This window comes from Branchiostoma lanceolatum, chromosome 5 (genome assembly GCF_035083965.1).
Source record: "Branchiostoma lanceolatum isolate klBraLanc5 chromosome 5, klBraLanc5.hap2, whole genome shotgun sequence".
NCBI lineage: Eukaryota > Metazoa > Chordata > Leptocardii > Amphioxiformes > Branchiostomatidae > Branchiostoma > Branchiostoma lanceolatum.
The window spans coordinates 10,470,800-10,487,380 of NC_089726.1; the positions used below are offsets into that span (position 1 = coordinate 10,470,800).

Sequence of the window (16,581 nt, forward strand, 5' to 3'; positions counted from 1 at the left end):
ATCTTACTTTGACCTTTCCCCTCACGAAGCATGGTGGGATAGCGACGCTGCTGCCTACTGGAACGAAAAACCTTCCACACTTTTACAACATTTCTGGGACAAATTGTACTCCAACAGAGCCGTTCTTTGTTTCAACGAGACGATAGAGGGATTGAAGACTCCAGATGGCGAATGCTCTTGAGGACTACGTCAACAGTATCCTTGTTTATTCGATGCAATTGCATGTATTTGTTCCGAAGGTGGGAGGGGGGTAGCCAGTCTTATTCTCCAGGTTGTATTATATTACAGCCAGTAGGTACCCATATGAGTAATGAGGCTGTTGTAACGCGCTCGAGGCACCTCCTCGAACACAGGACCACCATAAGACTGCAAGTAAAAGAAGCCCTACAACAGTCGCCGCGGCTAGGAGGGGGCAAATTTCTCATGGGGCCCATGTTGTCATCAGCATACACAAATTATTGTATATGATTTTTGATGACGTTTCATGAAGGTCGCATATCTATGTCTGAAGATATTATTTTAGAAGATGCATGTTTTGAGGAGCCCTGGGACATCTCATCATAATGTGCATGATGTACTAGAAGTAGCTTTGACACTATTATAACGTTGAATTATCTACACAAGTATAATTTTCCCTTGCAGTTCATATCAGTCATATTTGGCATCACTGCCATTGATTTGCATTGTTTACAAGACTGTATATCTTCCTTGACCTTTTGTTGTAGAAACCGTTTCAGTCATCACTTCAGATGGTCGGATGATAGTGGTAAGTACCACGCTAATATCACAGCATACATATATTATAACAAGAACAAAACATCGACCTTTATCTCCCTTTGATATCATGGTATAAATGTACATGTGTTTATGTATTTGACTTTGGTCCATACAGGGGACACTGAAAGGGTTTGACCAGACAACAAACCTCATCTTGGATGAGAGCCATGAACGAGTCTTCAGCTCAGGACAGGGTGTGGAGCAGGTGGTGCTGGGACTGTACATTATCAGGGGGGACAACATGTAAGTACATGGAGTTTTACCTGACATTGGCCTATGTTCTGTTTTTGTGGGGAAAATTAGATTGTTCAGTGAAAGTAGTCTCCCACTTGCAGTCATTGAAGATTCAACACACAAAATGTTTCATATCATTTCACCTTACATGTGTGATCATGTCTACATTATATTTATAACAGTGATGTGTAGTGTACTATGTGTATCATTATTTTACATTTTTGTTGTGCGATAGATTTTGAAATGTGCATCCAAAACATTTCTAACAGTCCTGATTGTATTCTGAAACTGGAGACAATATTTGCTTGCTTGTGGGCAAGCAATATCTGTAAACTCATTGATTCAAGAAAAGTCTAGTTAACCTAAGGAGGGTGAGCTTCCTTTGGAAGACTGGAAGTTTAAAAAAAGGGTAGAAATATATTGTAATGTAGTTACTAAATTCTGTTTGTTTCCACAGAGCTGTTGTAGGAGAAATAGACGACGACATTGACACCAGATTAGACATGATCAACATCAAGGCAGAACCGCTCAACCCAGTAGTACACTGACATCCAGGAGCCTGCACTATTATCTTCAAGCAGATGTTGGAAGGGAAGATATTAACATTTTCCCACTGCCCCATATTTGTTGAGATGATTCTGTTATAAAACTGGGCAGTCAGAAAATGCTACAACCACCCATCCCAACTTCTGTGTGGATGTTAACTGAACGGTACATGCACTCTTTATACTGTTTTGTGTCAAGGACTTCTTGTTAAGAGAATGTCAGCAGCTACTAGTCCACACATATACTGACTTTTGAACTATAACTTTGATAATGGTATCCTCATACTATAGAGTACTTACCACATCTTTTATATGATTTAGATGTCAGCTAGTATTACAAGGTGTGATATGGTACTATTGCAGTGCCCATCATAGGATGTTTCTGAGTGTATATCTGATGGAGACTTTGTACCCTCCTGATCTTTACAACTAACACTGACATAAAAACTTATGTTTTTCTATTGGTTTAGCGCTTAATGAAATCCCTTCCAGTGACAGCAGGCATACCATGGTAGTCTCACCACTGTTGACAAGAAGGAAACGAAAGGGCAAAAGATATTTGGCCTAAAATACGTAGAATAGCTGTGTTGAAGATGTCCTTTCATGCTGTCCTGTGTGAATTAAACTAAAGCAATAGGCGGTACATCCAAATCAGTGTCTGGAACCAGGCTTGTCAGAAACTCTCTGTCCTATATCTCACATTCCAAAATAGAAAGTGCAAAACTAGTCAGTTTATTACAAGTTTGTTCCCTTGTCCCTTTGGATTGTTCTGAAATTGATCATTGCTTTATTATTATGAACTCATACTAAGAATTATGTTTATCTTATTGAAATACCTCCAGTGGCTTATCTTATACAGGCAGTTACAGAAAGTTTACTAAAGCAAATACATCTCATGTTCTTGTTGATGAGGTTTCTACTTTCATGTACATTCTATTAGTTCTAGATTAGATTAGAAGGGTAGTTTACATTGTATAAGTAGTAGTACATTGTGTAAGCTTTTAAGATATCCATAGGCCATGAAAGAAGAGTGGGGGTAGAATTGAAGAAATAAAGTTTTTTAATGAATTTTCCAACTAGTCTGATTTGCTTGCTTTCATTTGTTAACTTACAACAGTAACATAATGAAAGTACTAGGAATCAAACCATGAATGATCCTTGTGAACTCTCTATAGCTAAGCATATCTCTTTGCACATTGTATTGTGTCCTAGTGGACTCTTCTTACAGTTGATGTTCAGTTCTCTCACTGTGTCACATTTTGGATGACAATGTGGTTTCCAGCTGCATGTGATAGAGCCTAGCAGAACACAGCTGTATAGTAATACAATATACATTCAGCCAGGCCATGTTAACAGGTGGCACCCATTGTTGTATCTGTCCATAAAGTGAGGTGCAACTATATGTCCAATGAGAAGTTTCGGTCTGGGGGCTAGGAGAGGCCGCAATTTGCAACGTTTCCCTCGTTAGAAATCGCGGCCACTCATACACACCACACCACCCAAAACCTCTGCTTGGCGAATAAAGTGCAACAGTATGACACGTATACGGTTATTATCTATGCATATAAATGAGACCCAGGGCTTGTTTCCCTCAGCATGACAATGGGCCGTTTTGGTGAGCCTTCTGCAAGCAATGTATCAGGACTCTTCTCTCCAGATGTCTCTGCCTGCACTTCCTCTGCAAACTCAGTAGAGGGAGCTGTTGGCTGCATAGGCTGACACCATGCACACCAATAAGTGATCCTTGCAAACTCTCCTTGGCCAAGCATATCCCTTTCCACCTTGTGCCCAAGAGGACATGCCTTCTTACAGTAGATGCTCAGATCTCTCATTGGTGAGTAGGGGGTGCCATCATTGACCCACTTCTTTGCAAAGTCACCCACAGCCTCCACGAGCTCGAGTGTCTTTTCAGATGACAATGTGCTTCCCAGCTGCATGGGGTGGATCCGAGCGGAATACAGGGCCTCATTCTTCACAATGTTTCCCACACCTGCAAACTGTCTCTGGTCCAGCAGCAGGTGGCACACTGGTTTCTCCTGTCTCAGAAAAATGGTGGATTTCTCAACGTTGAAGGAGTCTAGCAGGACGTCAGTCTCTTCATCTATCAGTGGTGCCTCTATCTGCTGGACGCTGCACCCATAGAAAGCCAGAAATTCTTCGTCACCAAAATACAGCACCACGCGAGGTTTGGGGTCCTGGATAAACCTGGCCCTGTACAGAGCAGAGTTAGACAGAGACTTCAGCTCATTGACTCGTAGCGTTCCCCACATCCCGAAGTGATACCTCAGCCAGACTTGGATAGATGACTGTGAAGATGGATCTGTTGTAAACTTCATGAACATCTGCTTGCCATGAACCTGGATGTCAGTGAAACACAAACCCTGTAGCATCTGTGGAGGAATACAATTAGAACATTGTTAGTATTGGTGAGATGGGATACATGTTGTCTGTTGTGTGCAGTGTATACTCTATTAACATTAATCCACCGGGTTACATAAATCCATCACTTTGAAAAACAGTGGGTTTGAGAGATCTCTAGTGCAGCATCCCCCAGGTATGCAGATATACAGGAGAGCATGAAACTTGGGGATGTTGAGTTGGAGATCTGTTTGGACATATCTTTTAGGGTGGCGGAATCATGTACCCTGGTGGAATTATGTTAGCAGATGTTATATAGTATGTTATATACTAGTTAGAAGGAAGTAGTGACCAACTTGGAGCTGTGGACTCCAGCACATGGGCGAAGGTGGCTTGGGAGACCACCTTTGTGGAAAAGAGACACTGGTCTACAAGCTGACAGCATAGGGAAGGCTATGCAGGACTAAGCTTCTGGGCTGGCAGATAGGACTGGCACCTGACATAAGTCAAGTAAGTCATGTGGACATCATAATTGTATTTGTTGAAGATTGACCAAATGTGTGCATCATGTAGCAGCTGCTCATTCAGTTATTAGAGTCATGCATGCATACATTAATGTTATAGATTTCAGAGTAAGTGATGTAACTTTGAGCTGTTGAAGTGTTTAAAGTACAGAATCTAAACAGTTATAAATAAAGAAACATTGCTGCTTGGTAATCGTTAATCATCGTGGGGTATCAAAGGGTCTGATAGTGTTTTATCTAGCTGTCAAGTCCTTCCCTGTCTATCACACTGCTCTCGAAGTACAAATTCCTCATCTTTTATTTCAAAGCCACACGGAGACAAACCTGTAGGTCAACTTTCTTGGTGTTTCCTCCTGTCGTCACTACCGACCTTCCCAAGAACTGCCCCGCCATGGTCCCCCATTTCTTCACGGTCGGGCCCTCTGGCATGGCGACTTGGTCTGTTTTCCAGTTTTCTGTAGCTGGAAAACTCCAACGTACACGGTACGTGGACCTTCCCTCACCGTAGAAACGGAGAGGAGGTTTAGGTGTCCATATTACTTAACTGGATGTTCAAAAAAACCGGCGACGCATGCCCAGTGATGAAGAACACACACATGGCTGTTACATCCCGACCACAAATGGCGCTGTTATGATCACCAGAAGGCCCCCCTGATCTCCAAGTAGATGTTGGAAAGGAATGTCGTTACGTTTTTTAAATACTGACTGTCCTGATTTTCTCTCACGGGCAAAAAGTTGTGATCTTCTAAGAGGTGAGTAATGTGCACGCGCCAGATAGAAAATAAAACCCAACGTTAACAACCATACTTCCCCAATTAGCATTATGTAAGTGTTATAGCGATAAAAGTCTTCAAATATATAAAAAATGCACTGTTATGATAATTAAAATTGACAGGGCACGTCTTGCGTACGGTAAATTACTGGTATTCATTATATTTTGCTTACACGGATATCCAAGGTTACGGATAAAATAATTGATTAGAATTAAGTTTTCAGGTGAAAACTACTCTTTGCTTATGTAATATGTTACAACAATCTACACCACGCCCATGCCCAATTGCTCAACACAGGCTTCCGGTCAGGTCTTAGGGAGACTATCACCGGTTAGCACCAAAATGACGCCGATGAGAAATCCTCCAGGTGCAGGAATAACTTTCAACTAGCACAAAGTTCACCATCCGCCAATGCACACTTCCGTTTGTTTGTTTGTTTAGTTTGTTTACATCGCATAAGCCACAAACCGCGTGTAAATGGGGAACACCCATCCGTCTGTACTTACTATACGTACATGCCACGGGTAGGGGCTGATTGGTTTGATGTGTTCTTAAACTTGCTCTCGGAGTTGCTCTTAAGCTTCTCAAACACGGGACCTCCGGCTTAAGGGCCCTGTCACACTTGTGCGTATATTCAAGTGCGCGTGAGTTGCGCTTTAACATTTTTTTGGTTAGGAAGGTTTGTGGGGAAAAAGTTGTTTTCTACTTTGTGACCCACCGTTGTGCAGCCTAGTGATCGAACCTAAGAAATCACTTATTCGGCTGCAAACTTAACCTAAACCAAAAACATGTTGATACGCAACTCATGCGGACTTTATACGCACAAGTGTGACAGGGCCCTTACGCCTGCTCAGAACGGCTGCAACCCAGTAACGTTCAAAAGCGCCATTTTCGGGAAATGGCAAGTCTAATAGCATTAGTCTTTAAAAGTAGTTTGCCTTTATTTTCAATTAGCCTTGGTACATTTTTAGTCTGACTTCAAGGGCCCGGATCAGATATTATCAAGAGTTGCCGGTGGTACCATTTTTGTTTGCCTTTACACATAAAAAATCAAACAGATCAAGGCACTTAGACATATCCTAATGGTTCGGTGACCGTACGAGTAAATGACGTCACCTGGACCTATATGGTCTGTTATACTCTACGGAAGCTTCATCCGGTCCTTAAGATGGGCATCCTGTCTTGTCAATATAACAGACCAAATAGTTGTACATATACAGGGGAAATGGAGATATTACAGACGTCTCACGGTCTGGGGACAATACCAGTTTGTTTGTTTTTGTCATTTGCCATATGCAAGCGACATCCAGAGTAAATACACGTGAATGACCTTGCATGTGTAAACTATCCACCTGCTGTATTCTCATCCAGCTACTAGTAGTATATTTGATATTTGTAAACCCGCGTGACAGGAAGCTGGTGCTATATATATTCAAATAGCTTACCCGACTTCAGAACACTCGTTAGTCGCGAGTGCCTCGTATCAGGATAATCGTCAAGATGACAACCTTCGCTGCCTTCCTGCTGGCATCTGCTAGTATCGGGTTCCTCTTCGCTAATGTGGGGGCCCAAGACCAGGTAGGTTTTTGCCTAACACAGGAAACACTGTCGACTTGTAAAAGCAATGGCTACGGATTACAATGAGGCCTGTGTATGTTTTTGTGTTTAGAAGTAGTGCAGGTAACCAGGGACTGTACCACCATTGATCAAGGCTGTATGGTACTGTACATCGACAAACATATGTGGATCAACTTGTCAGGGTTCAGGTCCAAGACTTATAGAACACTATGCAAGATGCTCTTGGAGAACTAGAGTAGGTTTAGTTCTGGCGATCGGCCCGTACATCTTGATAATGATCATGTATGTTCTCTTACAGTACCTGACTGCATTGAGTGACCTTCAGCAGCTCGTGACTTCCATGGACGCTACTCTTCAAGATCTGAAGGCGGACGTTCAGGACATCAAAGCCGCTCTACAGGGCGGCTGTACAGTGGGTGAGTGAGGAAACATTTTCAAACATTTCATAATTCAGGAATGATAATTCAATAAGGAGAATGTTTGAGTCAGTGTCCTTTGACAACAATTTGCAAATTTTCTGATAATATTGTTATCTCGTTATACGCGTATTGGTTAAGTTCAGTGCAGCGTTACGTTTGTGCTTTTCGACAAGTCAGCTCAGCTGGGAACTTCCAATTGAAGTGTCTATTTTAATTCGTATTTATTCTTTTTTGCAATCAGATGCAATAATGTGTGAAACTATCTGTTCCATGTTGTGCACCATAGGTAACGATGCCACCACTTCGGGAGGTAACACCGGCACAACGTCAGGAGGCGGGGAAGTCCCACCATCAGGATTGCTCGTACCGTCTGGTAAGAACACAGAATTCAAAATGTCTCCAACGGATTAGAGTGGAAGAAAATAGCAACTTAAAATGTTTGTGTTCTAAGCCTCGTATGTGCAATTTACCGGGAATGTTTTTTTCTTGTCATTCTTTCACTGTGCAGCAATTGCTTATGCGACAGAACACATCACTCAAGTGGTCACTGTCGGACCTTCATTATTCGATCTGTATGATAGTGAAAGAAAACTCTGTTCCATAATTTTATCACGCAGACAGCGGAGATTTCACCCACCAGGCCGCGCTAGATGAGTCCGAACGCTTCATCCTGCTGTGGAAGTTCGACAGCGACACAATCACGTTCGAGGCGCAGGTGCAGACCACGGGGTTCATCGGACTCGGCTTCTCACCCAATGGCGGGATGACCGGATCTGACGTCATCATCGGATGGGTAAAGGACGGCCAGGCATACCTGACGGTAAACCAACTAGACTTATTTTCCCAAAATGATTTAGATTTTTCTGTTGTAAATTAAATTTTTGCTTTTACTTAGTATATGTTACAATCTATGGACGAGTAGTTCAGTCAGCCTACCAAAGCAATCCTTTGAGAAGCGGTAGAGGAAGGTTCTCGGAAAGTAGCCTTTTCAGTACTAAGGCTAGGAAGGTACTCATTCTCACCATATAAAGAAAGGGCTATGACACAGCCGGGCAATGGTACATAGGTCCAAAGTATGTTCAGAAGACCATTGATAGCGCCCTTTTAAGCAAAATTACTAATCTTTTCGAGTACCGTTAGGCGGAGCAGTATTTCCAGTTGCGACTGAGTTCCAGTCAGGGAGTGGGGCTACTTATAATATGTCAATGAAAAGGTTATCCACGTGCCATCCATGTACCATCATATAAATCGTATTCAGTTTCTTTTCCGTTCATATATGTCTCTGTATTATTCAGATCGGTGGTATATGCTTTTCTTTTGCAATGTTTTATATTTCTCACGTCATGTTGTCCTATTGTTTATGAAAATGCAATAGAGTATCTAAACAAAAAGAGCTAGAAGCTATTGAGCTGAGCGACCTTGTGACATATTGTGGCAGGACCGTTACGCGGAGGGGTACTTCCTGCCCCGCCTGGACGCCAGCCAGGACGTGGAGCTGTTGTCCGGGTACGAGAACGGCACCCACACCGTCCTCAGGTTCCGCAGGAGGCTCAGACCGTGCGACACAGCGGACGACAAGGAGATCACGGTAAGCTCTTTATCATTATGCACTTTTTTACTGCAGGGATGTCCCCGTGGCTCAACTTCGAAGGAAGGTCGTTTCAAGTGCATATTAAAAAGCCCTGGGATTTTGGGTGTTTTCAACCAGAAATGTAACGTATAATGTTTGGGCCCATACAGCATTACACACGTGCACAGATTATCATTCTTGTACAAATGTTATCTTCCTTTACTCAATTGTTAACGTTACATATATTTACATGTATCAAACAATTATTTCCTAACCAACTCTTATTTCTATTGACTTGGTAGATTATGACTTTCCTTTCTTCCGTTGCTCTCCCGTGCTTCGCTCTCTTGTGCATTGAAACAGTAGTCTGACTTCAACTGGGTTAAAGGGCATAGCGGTAAAACTTATCTCTGTTCATCCCGTGAATATTTACACCCAAAACAAGTCTTTCCGCGCTAGCTCGTATCGTATTGACTTGATTACGTAATTGTAACTTTCATTCCTTCCTTTCTTCCGATTCGAACATCGCCTCAGATTCATTCCGTGAATATTTACACCCAAAACAAGTATTTCCGCTCTAGCTCGTATCATGTTGACTTGATTACGTAATTGTAAGTTTCATTCCTTCCTTTCTTCCGATTCAAACATCACCCCATAGACACAATTCGACAAGAAGTCTTCGACGGAAATACTCACCCACCAGATTGCTTGTATCAAAATGTGTTTAAGCATAATAAAATTCAGTCATATGCAATACATGTAAAGGGAGACAAATTTATAAGAATTCTGAATTTACAATAGGCTTGCTGGCTTGCAGTTTCGGAAAAAAGAAGAATAGATGGAAGCTTTCTTGACAGAAAGTACAGTGACCTTCGTATGGTATCAGTTTATCATTCAGCTCATTTGGGACAATATTTGATAGTTTTTGCTTACACAAAACGTGCTCTTCCCATAACCTTAATAACCCTGTCCTAACGCCCGTCTCCGGCCCCACCCCAGTCCAGGAGGTAGAACCAGTACGCAGTCATGTGATAGCCTTCCCGTGAGTCCATGGTGAAGCAGCCAGGGAGGGGGGAGTTCCTCAGGGGGTCGGTGTTGGGGAGGGGGGTCACGTACGTCCCGTTCCACGGGATGCGGCAGGTCGGTGGCGAGGCGTCCAGGACCACAGAGGAATGGAACGTCAAATCCACCGACTAGAAAAAAAAACCGTGATGCTTATTATGTCAGAAACCCTGATATCAGGACATTTGCGTATTTCCTCATGGTAACAAATTTGTACTTATTTCATTTGACATCCAAGGTAAACGCGTACGCTCACTCACCCACTCACTCACCCACTCACTCACTCACTCACTCACTCACTCTCTCTCTCTCTCTCTCTCTAGCTCTCTCTAACTCACTCACTCACTCACTCACACTCACTCACTCACACACTCACACACTAACTCACACACTCACTCACTCACTCACTCACTCACTCACTCACTCACTCACTCACTCACTCACCATCTTATTGGGCGCCTGCCCGGGTGCGACCGTGTAAACCAGCGGCCCGTGGTCACATGACCCGACAGTTATCTGCTCCGTTTCGTTGTACTTCTTGTTTGGGATTAATTTGCCCGTTGCTATGGTAGCAATGCACCTGGCAGCAAATACAAGAAATTGACAGTTATTGACAAGCAATTGAAAACATACAATAGATACAGCGGATATTCTGAGATAGTACATGTATGTGGTTCAAAACACATCGCGAAACATTTTGTAACAACTACATGTCTTAATGGACACTTGAAATGTTCAACAAAAGACAGCCCAGAACATCACAATTACCATGGTTTTATCTGTTTGCTTCCCTTGTAATAAGTCTAAACACGACGGTAGGCAAAGACACTTACAATAAATTTCAGCTGTTCTGTTAAAATGCAAATTGGTACTACTTGCATGTTTTAAGTGCTAAGAAGGGACCATCGTATGTTAAATTTACCAGTTTTATACATCATAGCAGACATCCATGGAACAATACTGTCGGGAACCATGGGTGCTTCATACAACCTTTACCCCCAGGGCCATTTGCACCCACTCTTTTGTAAACCTTAGGCTAAGCTCCTTACCCGTCGGGGTCCCATGTATCATTCACGGTGACAATGAACTTGACCCATCTGACTTTTTCGGGTGAAAATTCGGTGTCGTCACCGAATACCAACGGGTGTGAACCCGCCAGAAAGAGCAACAGCGACACCAAGCCCGGCCACCACGCCATTTTGTTTTTTTTCTTTGCACTTTGACAGAAAACACACAAGCACTTTGTATAGTGCGTAATATTTGTATGCAACCTTTCTAAACATTAGTTATTAGTATTACAGAGACTCTCATTTTCAAACAAATATGACGAGCTGTGTAACCGAAGTGATATATAATTGTACAATAACGGATTTTACAAAATCAGCGATCAACTTAAGGATCTTTGTCAGAGTCCGTTGACGGCCTTGGGATGTTTTCGTCCAATCCAGCCAACCTTTACAATCGAAGTGGTAAACTTTGGTATCAAACATAACTCAGTAGGGCACGATTTGGAAACATGAGGCGTGTTCAGTTTACCAACGGATCACTAGGAGTCGCTTTACTTAGGGAAAGAAACAACAATCCTTTTACATGATAATACAGAATAAGGTCAAGGCCGAAAGGGGTTCTTTTTTGTATGTTCATAACCATAAACCAAGACTTAATCTGATATGAACGTTTTTTTTACAACCGCAGATGGGTTTACCACAATGTATTTTGAATACTTGTTGCTGTGTATGGCTGTTCCCCTCACATGTTTTACACTTTTTTCCGGACAGGAGGACACTCAGCGAATCATCTGGTCGTTCAACGACAACGACCCGGTGGGTCTGGACGGGCCTGACGGGCCGCAGTACCACGGCAGTAACCGCGGCAGTAAGAGCATCATCCTGCTGCAGAAGAACCCACCAGACCTCGATCTGCAGGAGGGAAATGTCATCACCTTTGACATGATCAACCCAAATGTTAGTCTATGCACCTCTATACCTTACACTTACACAACTTCCAGCCTTCAGAATTAGACTTGTATTCATAAGTTCCTTCATCAGCAAAAGTGATGAACTTCACGGCCGTGAAACTCATCAATCCACGGTCTCCGGATGGACCTGGCTATAAACTGTTAACGTTTTTGGTCCACTGGTTTCCTCATGCTCATCATGTTGTTGCCACACCTACAAATGTATACGTATATATCAATATGACTGTTTCCTCCTCAGGTGAAAGTTCCATCCAAGGAGACAACGTACTGGTGTTCAACCTTCCAGCTGCCGGTATTGGACAAAAAACACCATCTGGTCAAGGTACGGCTAGGCACACCCGTCTGCTTACAACAATCCTGATTGGATTCTACATTTCCTTTATGGTTGCTCTGTAGATGACCAGAAAATCATTGGTGTAGAAGCACTAGATGAAAATTTCTGATAGAGAGAGAGAGAGCGAGAGAGAGAGAGACGGAAATGGTTCATTTATCTTTAAAAAAAACTCAGGACAACGACTGAATTGTGGTTTTATCGTATGTTTCATGGTGTTTTTTGCAGTTTAAAAAGTACTACGGTTATAACGGTACAAATGGTCACGACTGTGCCCCACATGTCATATTACTATTTTGCCCTCCTTTTCATTGAATTTTTTTCAAGTATTGTATTTTCTTGCATGTGATCAGGTGGAACCAATCCTCCAGCCTGGTAACGAAGGTGTGGTGCATCACATACTGGTGCACCAGTGCACCACGGGGTCCAACCCGCCCAGCGGCAATCAGGAGTGCCATACCATGCCGTGGGGGAACTGTCGGGCCGTCATGGCGGCTTGGGCTGTAGGGGGATCGGTAAGAATCACAAATTTTCTGCCCACCGATTGAATAATGTTTTTTTTTTTACATTGGTATATAGTAATATTCAATGTGTAAGCGGACTCCAGGTAGAATATGTGAATTTTGTTAGAATTGAACACTAATGGAGATCTTAAGAAAAAAAAAAAAAAAAAAGCAAACATAGACCAAGGTTTGTTTGAGTTCGGGCGAAGAACTATAGCCTTTGCAGCGGAAACCAATATTTTAGTAGAGTTAGGAAGATATGGTTAGCGGATACGGGATCAAGAGGTCACAGGATCGATTCCTAATATTCCTAGCTAGACGTAGTGCACTGTACACGATGCGTCTTGGGAAAGGTACTTTACACGACATTCCTCACTCAGCTTTCCGATACAGTGGTTTAACTGCCCCTACGTATGCGCCCTCTTACCTACCTTCTTTGCTGTCGATATGATGCTCCTCTTCTTCGAATGCAGGCACCACACAGGGTTTTCTATACATAAACCCATTCACAACGCTGTGGACAGGATGTGCCAGTCAATACTCCTTGAAAACTCTTGCTGACAGAAAGCATTGCTGTTGTACGATTGAGGATGTTTCTTTTTCTCGTTGTTGTTCTACAGGGCTACACCTATCCCGACCACGTCGGCTTCTCCCTGGGAACGGCCAATGATCCGAGCTACGTCGTCATGCAGACACATTACGACAATCCACAACGTCTGAGCGGTTAGTTACGCATGGCATTTGACAGCCATCAAATGATAATGATACCTTTATTGCAACTTCGTTCCCTTGGTCTTAGAGAGAGAGAGAGAGAGAGAGAATGTGAATTCAATGCGCCCTACTTGTATGAGAATGTGGCGATTTCTTCTACAGATGTTTACGACAATTCCGGAATAAGGTTCTACTACACGCCCGAAGTGCGGCAGTTCGACGCTGGGATTTTGGAGGTTGGGATACAGGTGAGCCAAAACCACGCCATCCCGCCTCAGGCCGACACCTTCGACAGCACTGCCTTCTGTTACAAGGAGTGCCTCGACCCGGTACGTACTTACAAATGTCAAACTTTTGTAAAGGATTCTGCCATCGTATTTGGGAGAAAATCCCTCTTTGTTGTATTGTCCTTATCATTATGATAATGTACTAGTGCATGCATGTATGTATGTTTGTGAGTGTGTGTGTGTGTGCGTGTGTGTGTGTGTGTGTGTGTGTGTGTGTGTGTGTGTGTGTGTGTGTGTGTGTGTGTGTGTGTTTGTGTGTGTGTGTGTACGTGTGTGTGGTCTGAACAAGAAAGTTCTAATCAATATTGACTGTACGCAAGGTAACAGCTACTCAAGCAACAGAATGGATGCTACCTGAAACGTCTGACCGTTTCCTAAATCCATCCAGCTGCTTGAGTAACTGTAAACGTTACCTCGCGTATCCTATCATAGTACCTGGATGTCTAACCTCCATCGATGTAATGACCACGCTGTTCTAACAATGCACGTCACGTTGTCCCCCGTAGTTCCTACAGGAGCTGGGAGAGCCCATCCACGTGTTCGCCTCCATGCTGCACGCCCATCAGGTCGGAGTGGGGGTCAAGACCAAGCTGGTGAGGAACGGAGTCGTGAAGACTTACCTCGGCCGGGACGAGAGCTACGACTTCAACCTGCAGGAGACCCGCTTCCTGGATCCGGAGATCACCGTGCAGGAGGTTTGGGACCACACCTCTGTCTTGTTGTTGTTGTTGTTGTTGTCCACTCTGTAGCATGTAACGTTTTCCCCGAATACCTAACAAGAAATTAACCGTCGTGTATATTTATGTTCAATGTAAATGACTATTCTTATTATGTAACTTATAACTTGCATACATGCATCATGTTCTTGGATTAGAAATGTACATGAACTGAATATATAAGCCCTGCAATGTGTTGCTAGATAGTAAACTTGATGAATGTGTTCTCATCATGTGCGCATGTCCAGGTGTATATATTTTCACCTGAGCACTATAATGTCTAGTGCTGTTTGTTCTTCTCTGTCAAAACTGTGTCTTCATTCCAGATTCTCATTTACTTTAGGGAGACGAACTCATCACCGAATGCAGCTACCGTACAACACACAGGCCCGGGTTTACTTTCGTAAGTAATTTGTATTACTAACATCAAGATGCATATGTCCATGTGAAGATCCCGAAAGAGGTTGTACATCCCACATGTTTCCTTGCACAGTCTGCGTACCCCGACGCGGGCCATCGCAGATGAAATCACCGTTAATTGATATGCTTGCTTTTGCAGCACTTTGGATTTCCACGCGGTTTGAAAAATCACCGATAAGATCGTACAATGCAAATCTGAACAGGGACACTTTTCCTCATGATCACGCAGGGTGGTGAGGCCTCATCTGAAGAGATGTGTCAGAACTACCTGCAGTACTACCCGCGGTTCAAACTGGACCACTGCGACAGCCTGCCCGAAATCATGCACAGTCTGAGCTTCTTCGGAATTACGCAGATCGAGTGAGTGCATGGAGTACCTCTGCACCTGTTTGTTTGTCTGTTTTAACAGTTTAGTCATGATAATGGGTTCATGATGAAGTTAATGATGGTTCATGATTATGTACGAGTAAACTTAAAGATGAATTCCTGCACAGTAATCATTCCCTAGCGCAGAAACACACGTTCTTGGAGCGCTGCACAGAAGTAAGAAAGGGTACATACAGTATATATTTCGCAAGGAAGTGGCTATTGACAGGATAATCCTGTCAGTAGTGGAAAATTTGCCAGGATGATATATAACAGTGCAATTATTCTACTGTTGACAGGATGTTCCTGTTAACAGTGCAGATTTTTCCACTGTTGACAGGATCATCCTGTCAATAGCCTCAGGCATTTCACAATACACACAATATTGAGAAATTTGCCGTAAGTGTAGACTACATAATATATAGCTACTTCCTGATATGTCAAAGGTGCTTATCAAATTTGTCATTCACAGCAATAATCTTCAGGTAGTCAAACCAGACAGCATGGCGGGAACGAACATCGGTGTCGTCCTGAACCAGCACCCGTGGACTAAGGAGGAAGCGGAGAGGCTTGACCAGCATATTCGCAGTGGTCCGGTCGTCGTGAAGTGCAAGGGACGGCCTGGATTCACCAACCTGGTAAGCATTCAGGACACAGTCTACAGCAGTGATGGTCTCCAAACGAAGTTTGTCAGTAGTTTACATCGGTTATACAACAACAGTTTGTATATGTTCATCGGCATAATGGTGAAGACTTCTAACGTTAACATTTGTAAATAGTGTGATTTTATGTGCAGTATATGTTATTTTGCTTTTGTATCATTTAATAATTTGAGTAACTTTTTAGTTACTTTTGTTGTAACTTTGAGTTGATATAAAGCCCAGGGCACATTAAAAACGCCATTTAGGCGATATGTATCCCCTTGGTTGAATAAATAGATAAACAAACAAACGTACAAACAACAAACTGTGTTTGTATCACTAGGCTGGCATCACTGGACAGGTGTGGAACCCTCTCCCTGAGCCGACTGTCCTGATGTCCAACTCCACCTCCGTCTCAGGATGCTGAGGAGATGACGTCATCAGAGTCGTGTACAAGCACGCTGCAGATCACACAGTTATCCAGCAATAAATTGCCTACAATCTACAACTACATCCAATGCTATTTTCGCTTACTTTTAATATCTGTGCATATAGCCTGATATCCATCCGGATCCTATTCTTAGAATAACTGCGGTTGCTTCCCCCGGATCGAGCCAGAAAAGGATAGATACCAGGCTATTGTTGTTCTGGGGAAGAATCGATTTTTGACAGAACGGAGAAGGTCCTTAAACCAGTTGAGTAGATGGAATTACCATATGGTTTTCAAAGACCAAGATGGCTACGTTTGCTGTGAAAAGGCTCTCACCAAGCATAGGTTGTTGGGGGAA

The 16,581-nt window shown here is 43.0% G+C and overlaps 4 protein-coding genes across 5 annotated transcripts; 2 read left to right on the forward strand and 2 right to left on the reverse strand.

The window, feature by feature from the left end:
- The first annotated feature begins 4 nt into the window (after positions 1 to 4).
- Positions 5 to 2,628, forward strand: LOC136435008 (U6 snRNA-associated Sm-like protein LSm8). Its single transcript, XM_066428174.1, has 4 exons — positions 5 to 195; positions 726 to 766; positions 893 to 1,020; positions 1,469 to 2,628. The coding sequence occupies exons 1-4, from the start codon at positions 165 to 167 to the stop codon at positions 1,557 to 1,559; spliced, it is 291 nt and encodes a 96-aa protein (XP_066284271.1). The 5' UTR covers positions 5 to 164; the 3' UTR covers positions 1,560 to 2,628.
- Positions 2,599 to 5,066, reverse strand: LOC136435007 (endonuclease 8-like 2). The gene is made up of 2 exons (XM_066428173.1): positions 4,763 to 5,066; positions 2,599 to 3,946 (listed from the first exon to the last, which is right to left on the reverse strand). The coding sequence occupies exons 1-2, from the start codon at positions 4,865 to 4,867 to the stop codon at positions 3,113 to 3,115; spliced, it is 939 nt and encodes a 312-aa protein (XP_066284270.1). The 5' UTR covers positions 4,868 to 5,066; the 3' UTR covers positions 2,599 to 3,112.
- Positions 5,067 to 6,657: 1,591 nt separating this feature from the next.
- On the forward strand, positions 6,658 to 16,304 carry LOC136435010 (DBH-like monooxygenase protein 1). Its single transcript, XM_066428177.1, has 15 exons — positions 6,658 to 6,789; positions 7,088 to 7,205; positions 7,495 to 7,581; positions 7,826 to 8,028; positions 8,647 to 8,796; positions 11,619 to 11,804; positions 12,057 to 12,140; positions 12,503 to 12,664; positions 13,273 to 13,375; positions 13,526 to 13,692; positions 14,157 to 14,345; positions 14,710 to 14,769; positions 15,016 to 15,146; positions 15,625 to 15,790; positions 16,137 to 16,304. Exons 1-15 carry the CDS (start codon positions 6,712 to 6,714, stop codon positions 16,218 to 16,220), a joined length of 1,968 nt encoding a protein of 655 aa, XP_066284274.1. The 5' UTR covers positions 6,658 to 6,711; the 3' UTR covers positions 16,221 to 16,304.
- On the reverse strand, positions 9,539 to 11,391 carry LOC136435011 (uncharacterized). Of its 2 annotated transcripts, none has more exons than XM_066428179.1 (3): positions 11,233 to 11,391; positions 10,285 to 10,420; positions 9,539 to 9,971 (listed from the first exon to the last, which is right to left on the reverse strand). In XM_066428179.1, the coding sequence occupies exons 1-3, from the start codon at positions 11,328 to 11,330 to the stop codon at positions 9,750 to 9,752; spliced, it is 456 nt and encodes a 151-aa protein (XP_066284276.1). In that variant the 5' UTR covers positions 11,331 to 11,391; the 3' UTR covers positions 9,539 to 9,749. The 2 variants fall into 2 exon arrangements, with proteins under 2 accessions (XP_066284276.1, XP_066284275.1); XM_066428178.1 differs by lacking the exon at positions 11,233 to 11,391 and adding an exon at positions 10,890 to 11,101.
- Positions 16,305 to 16,581: the final 277 nt, after the last annotated feature.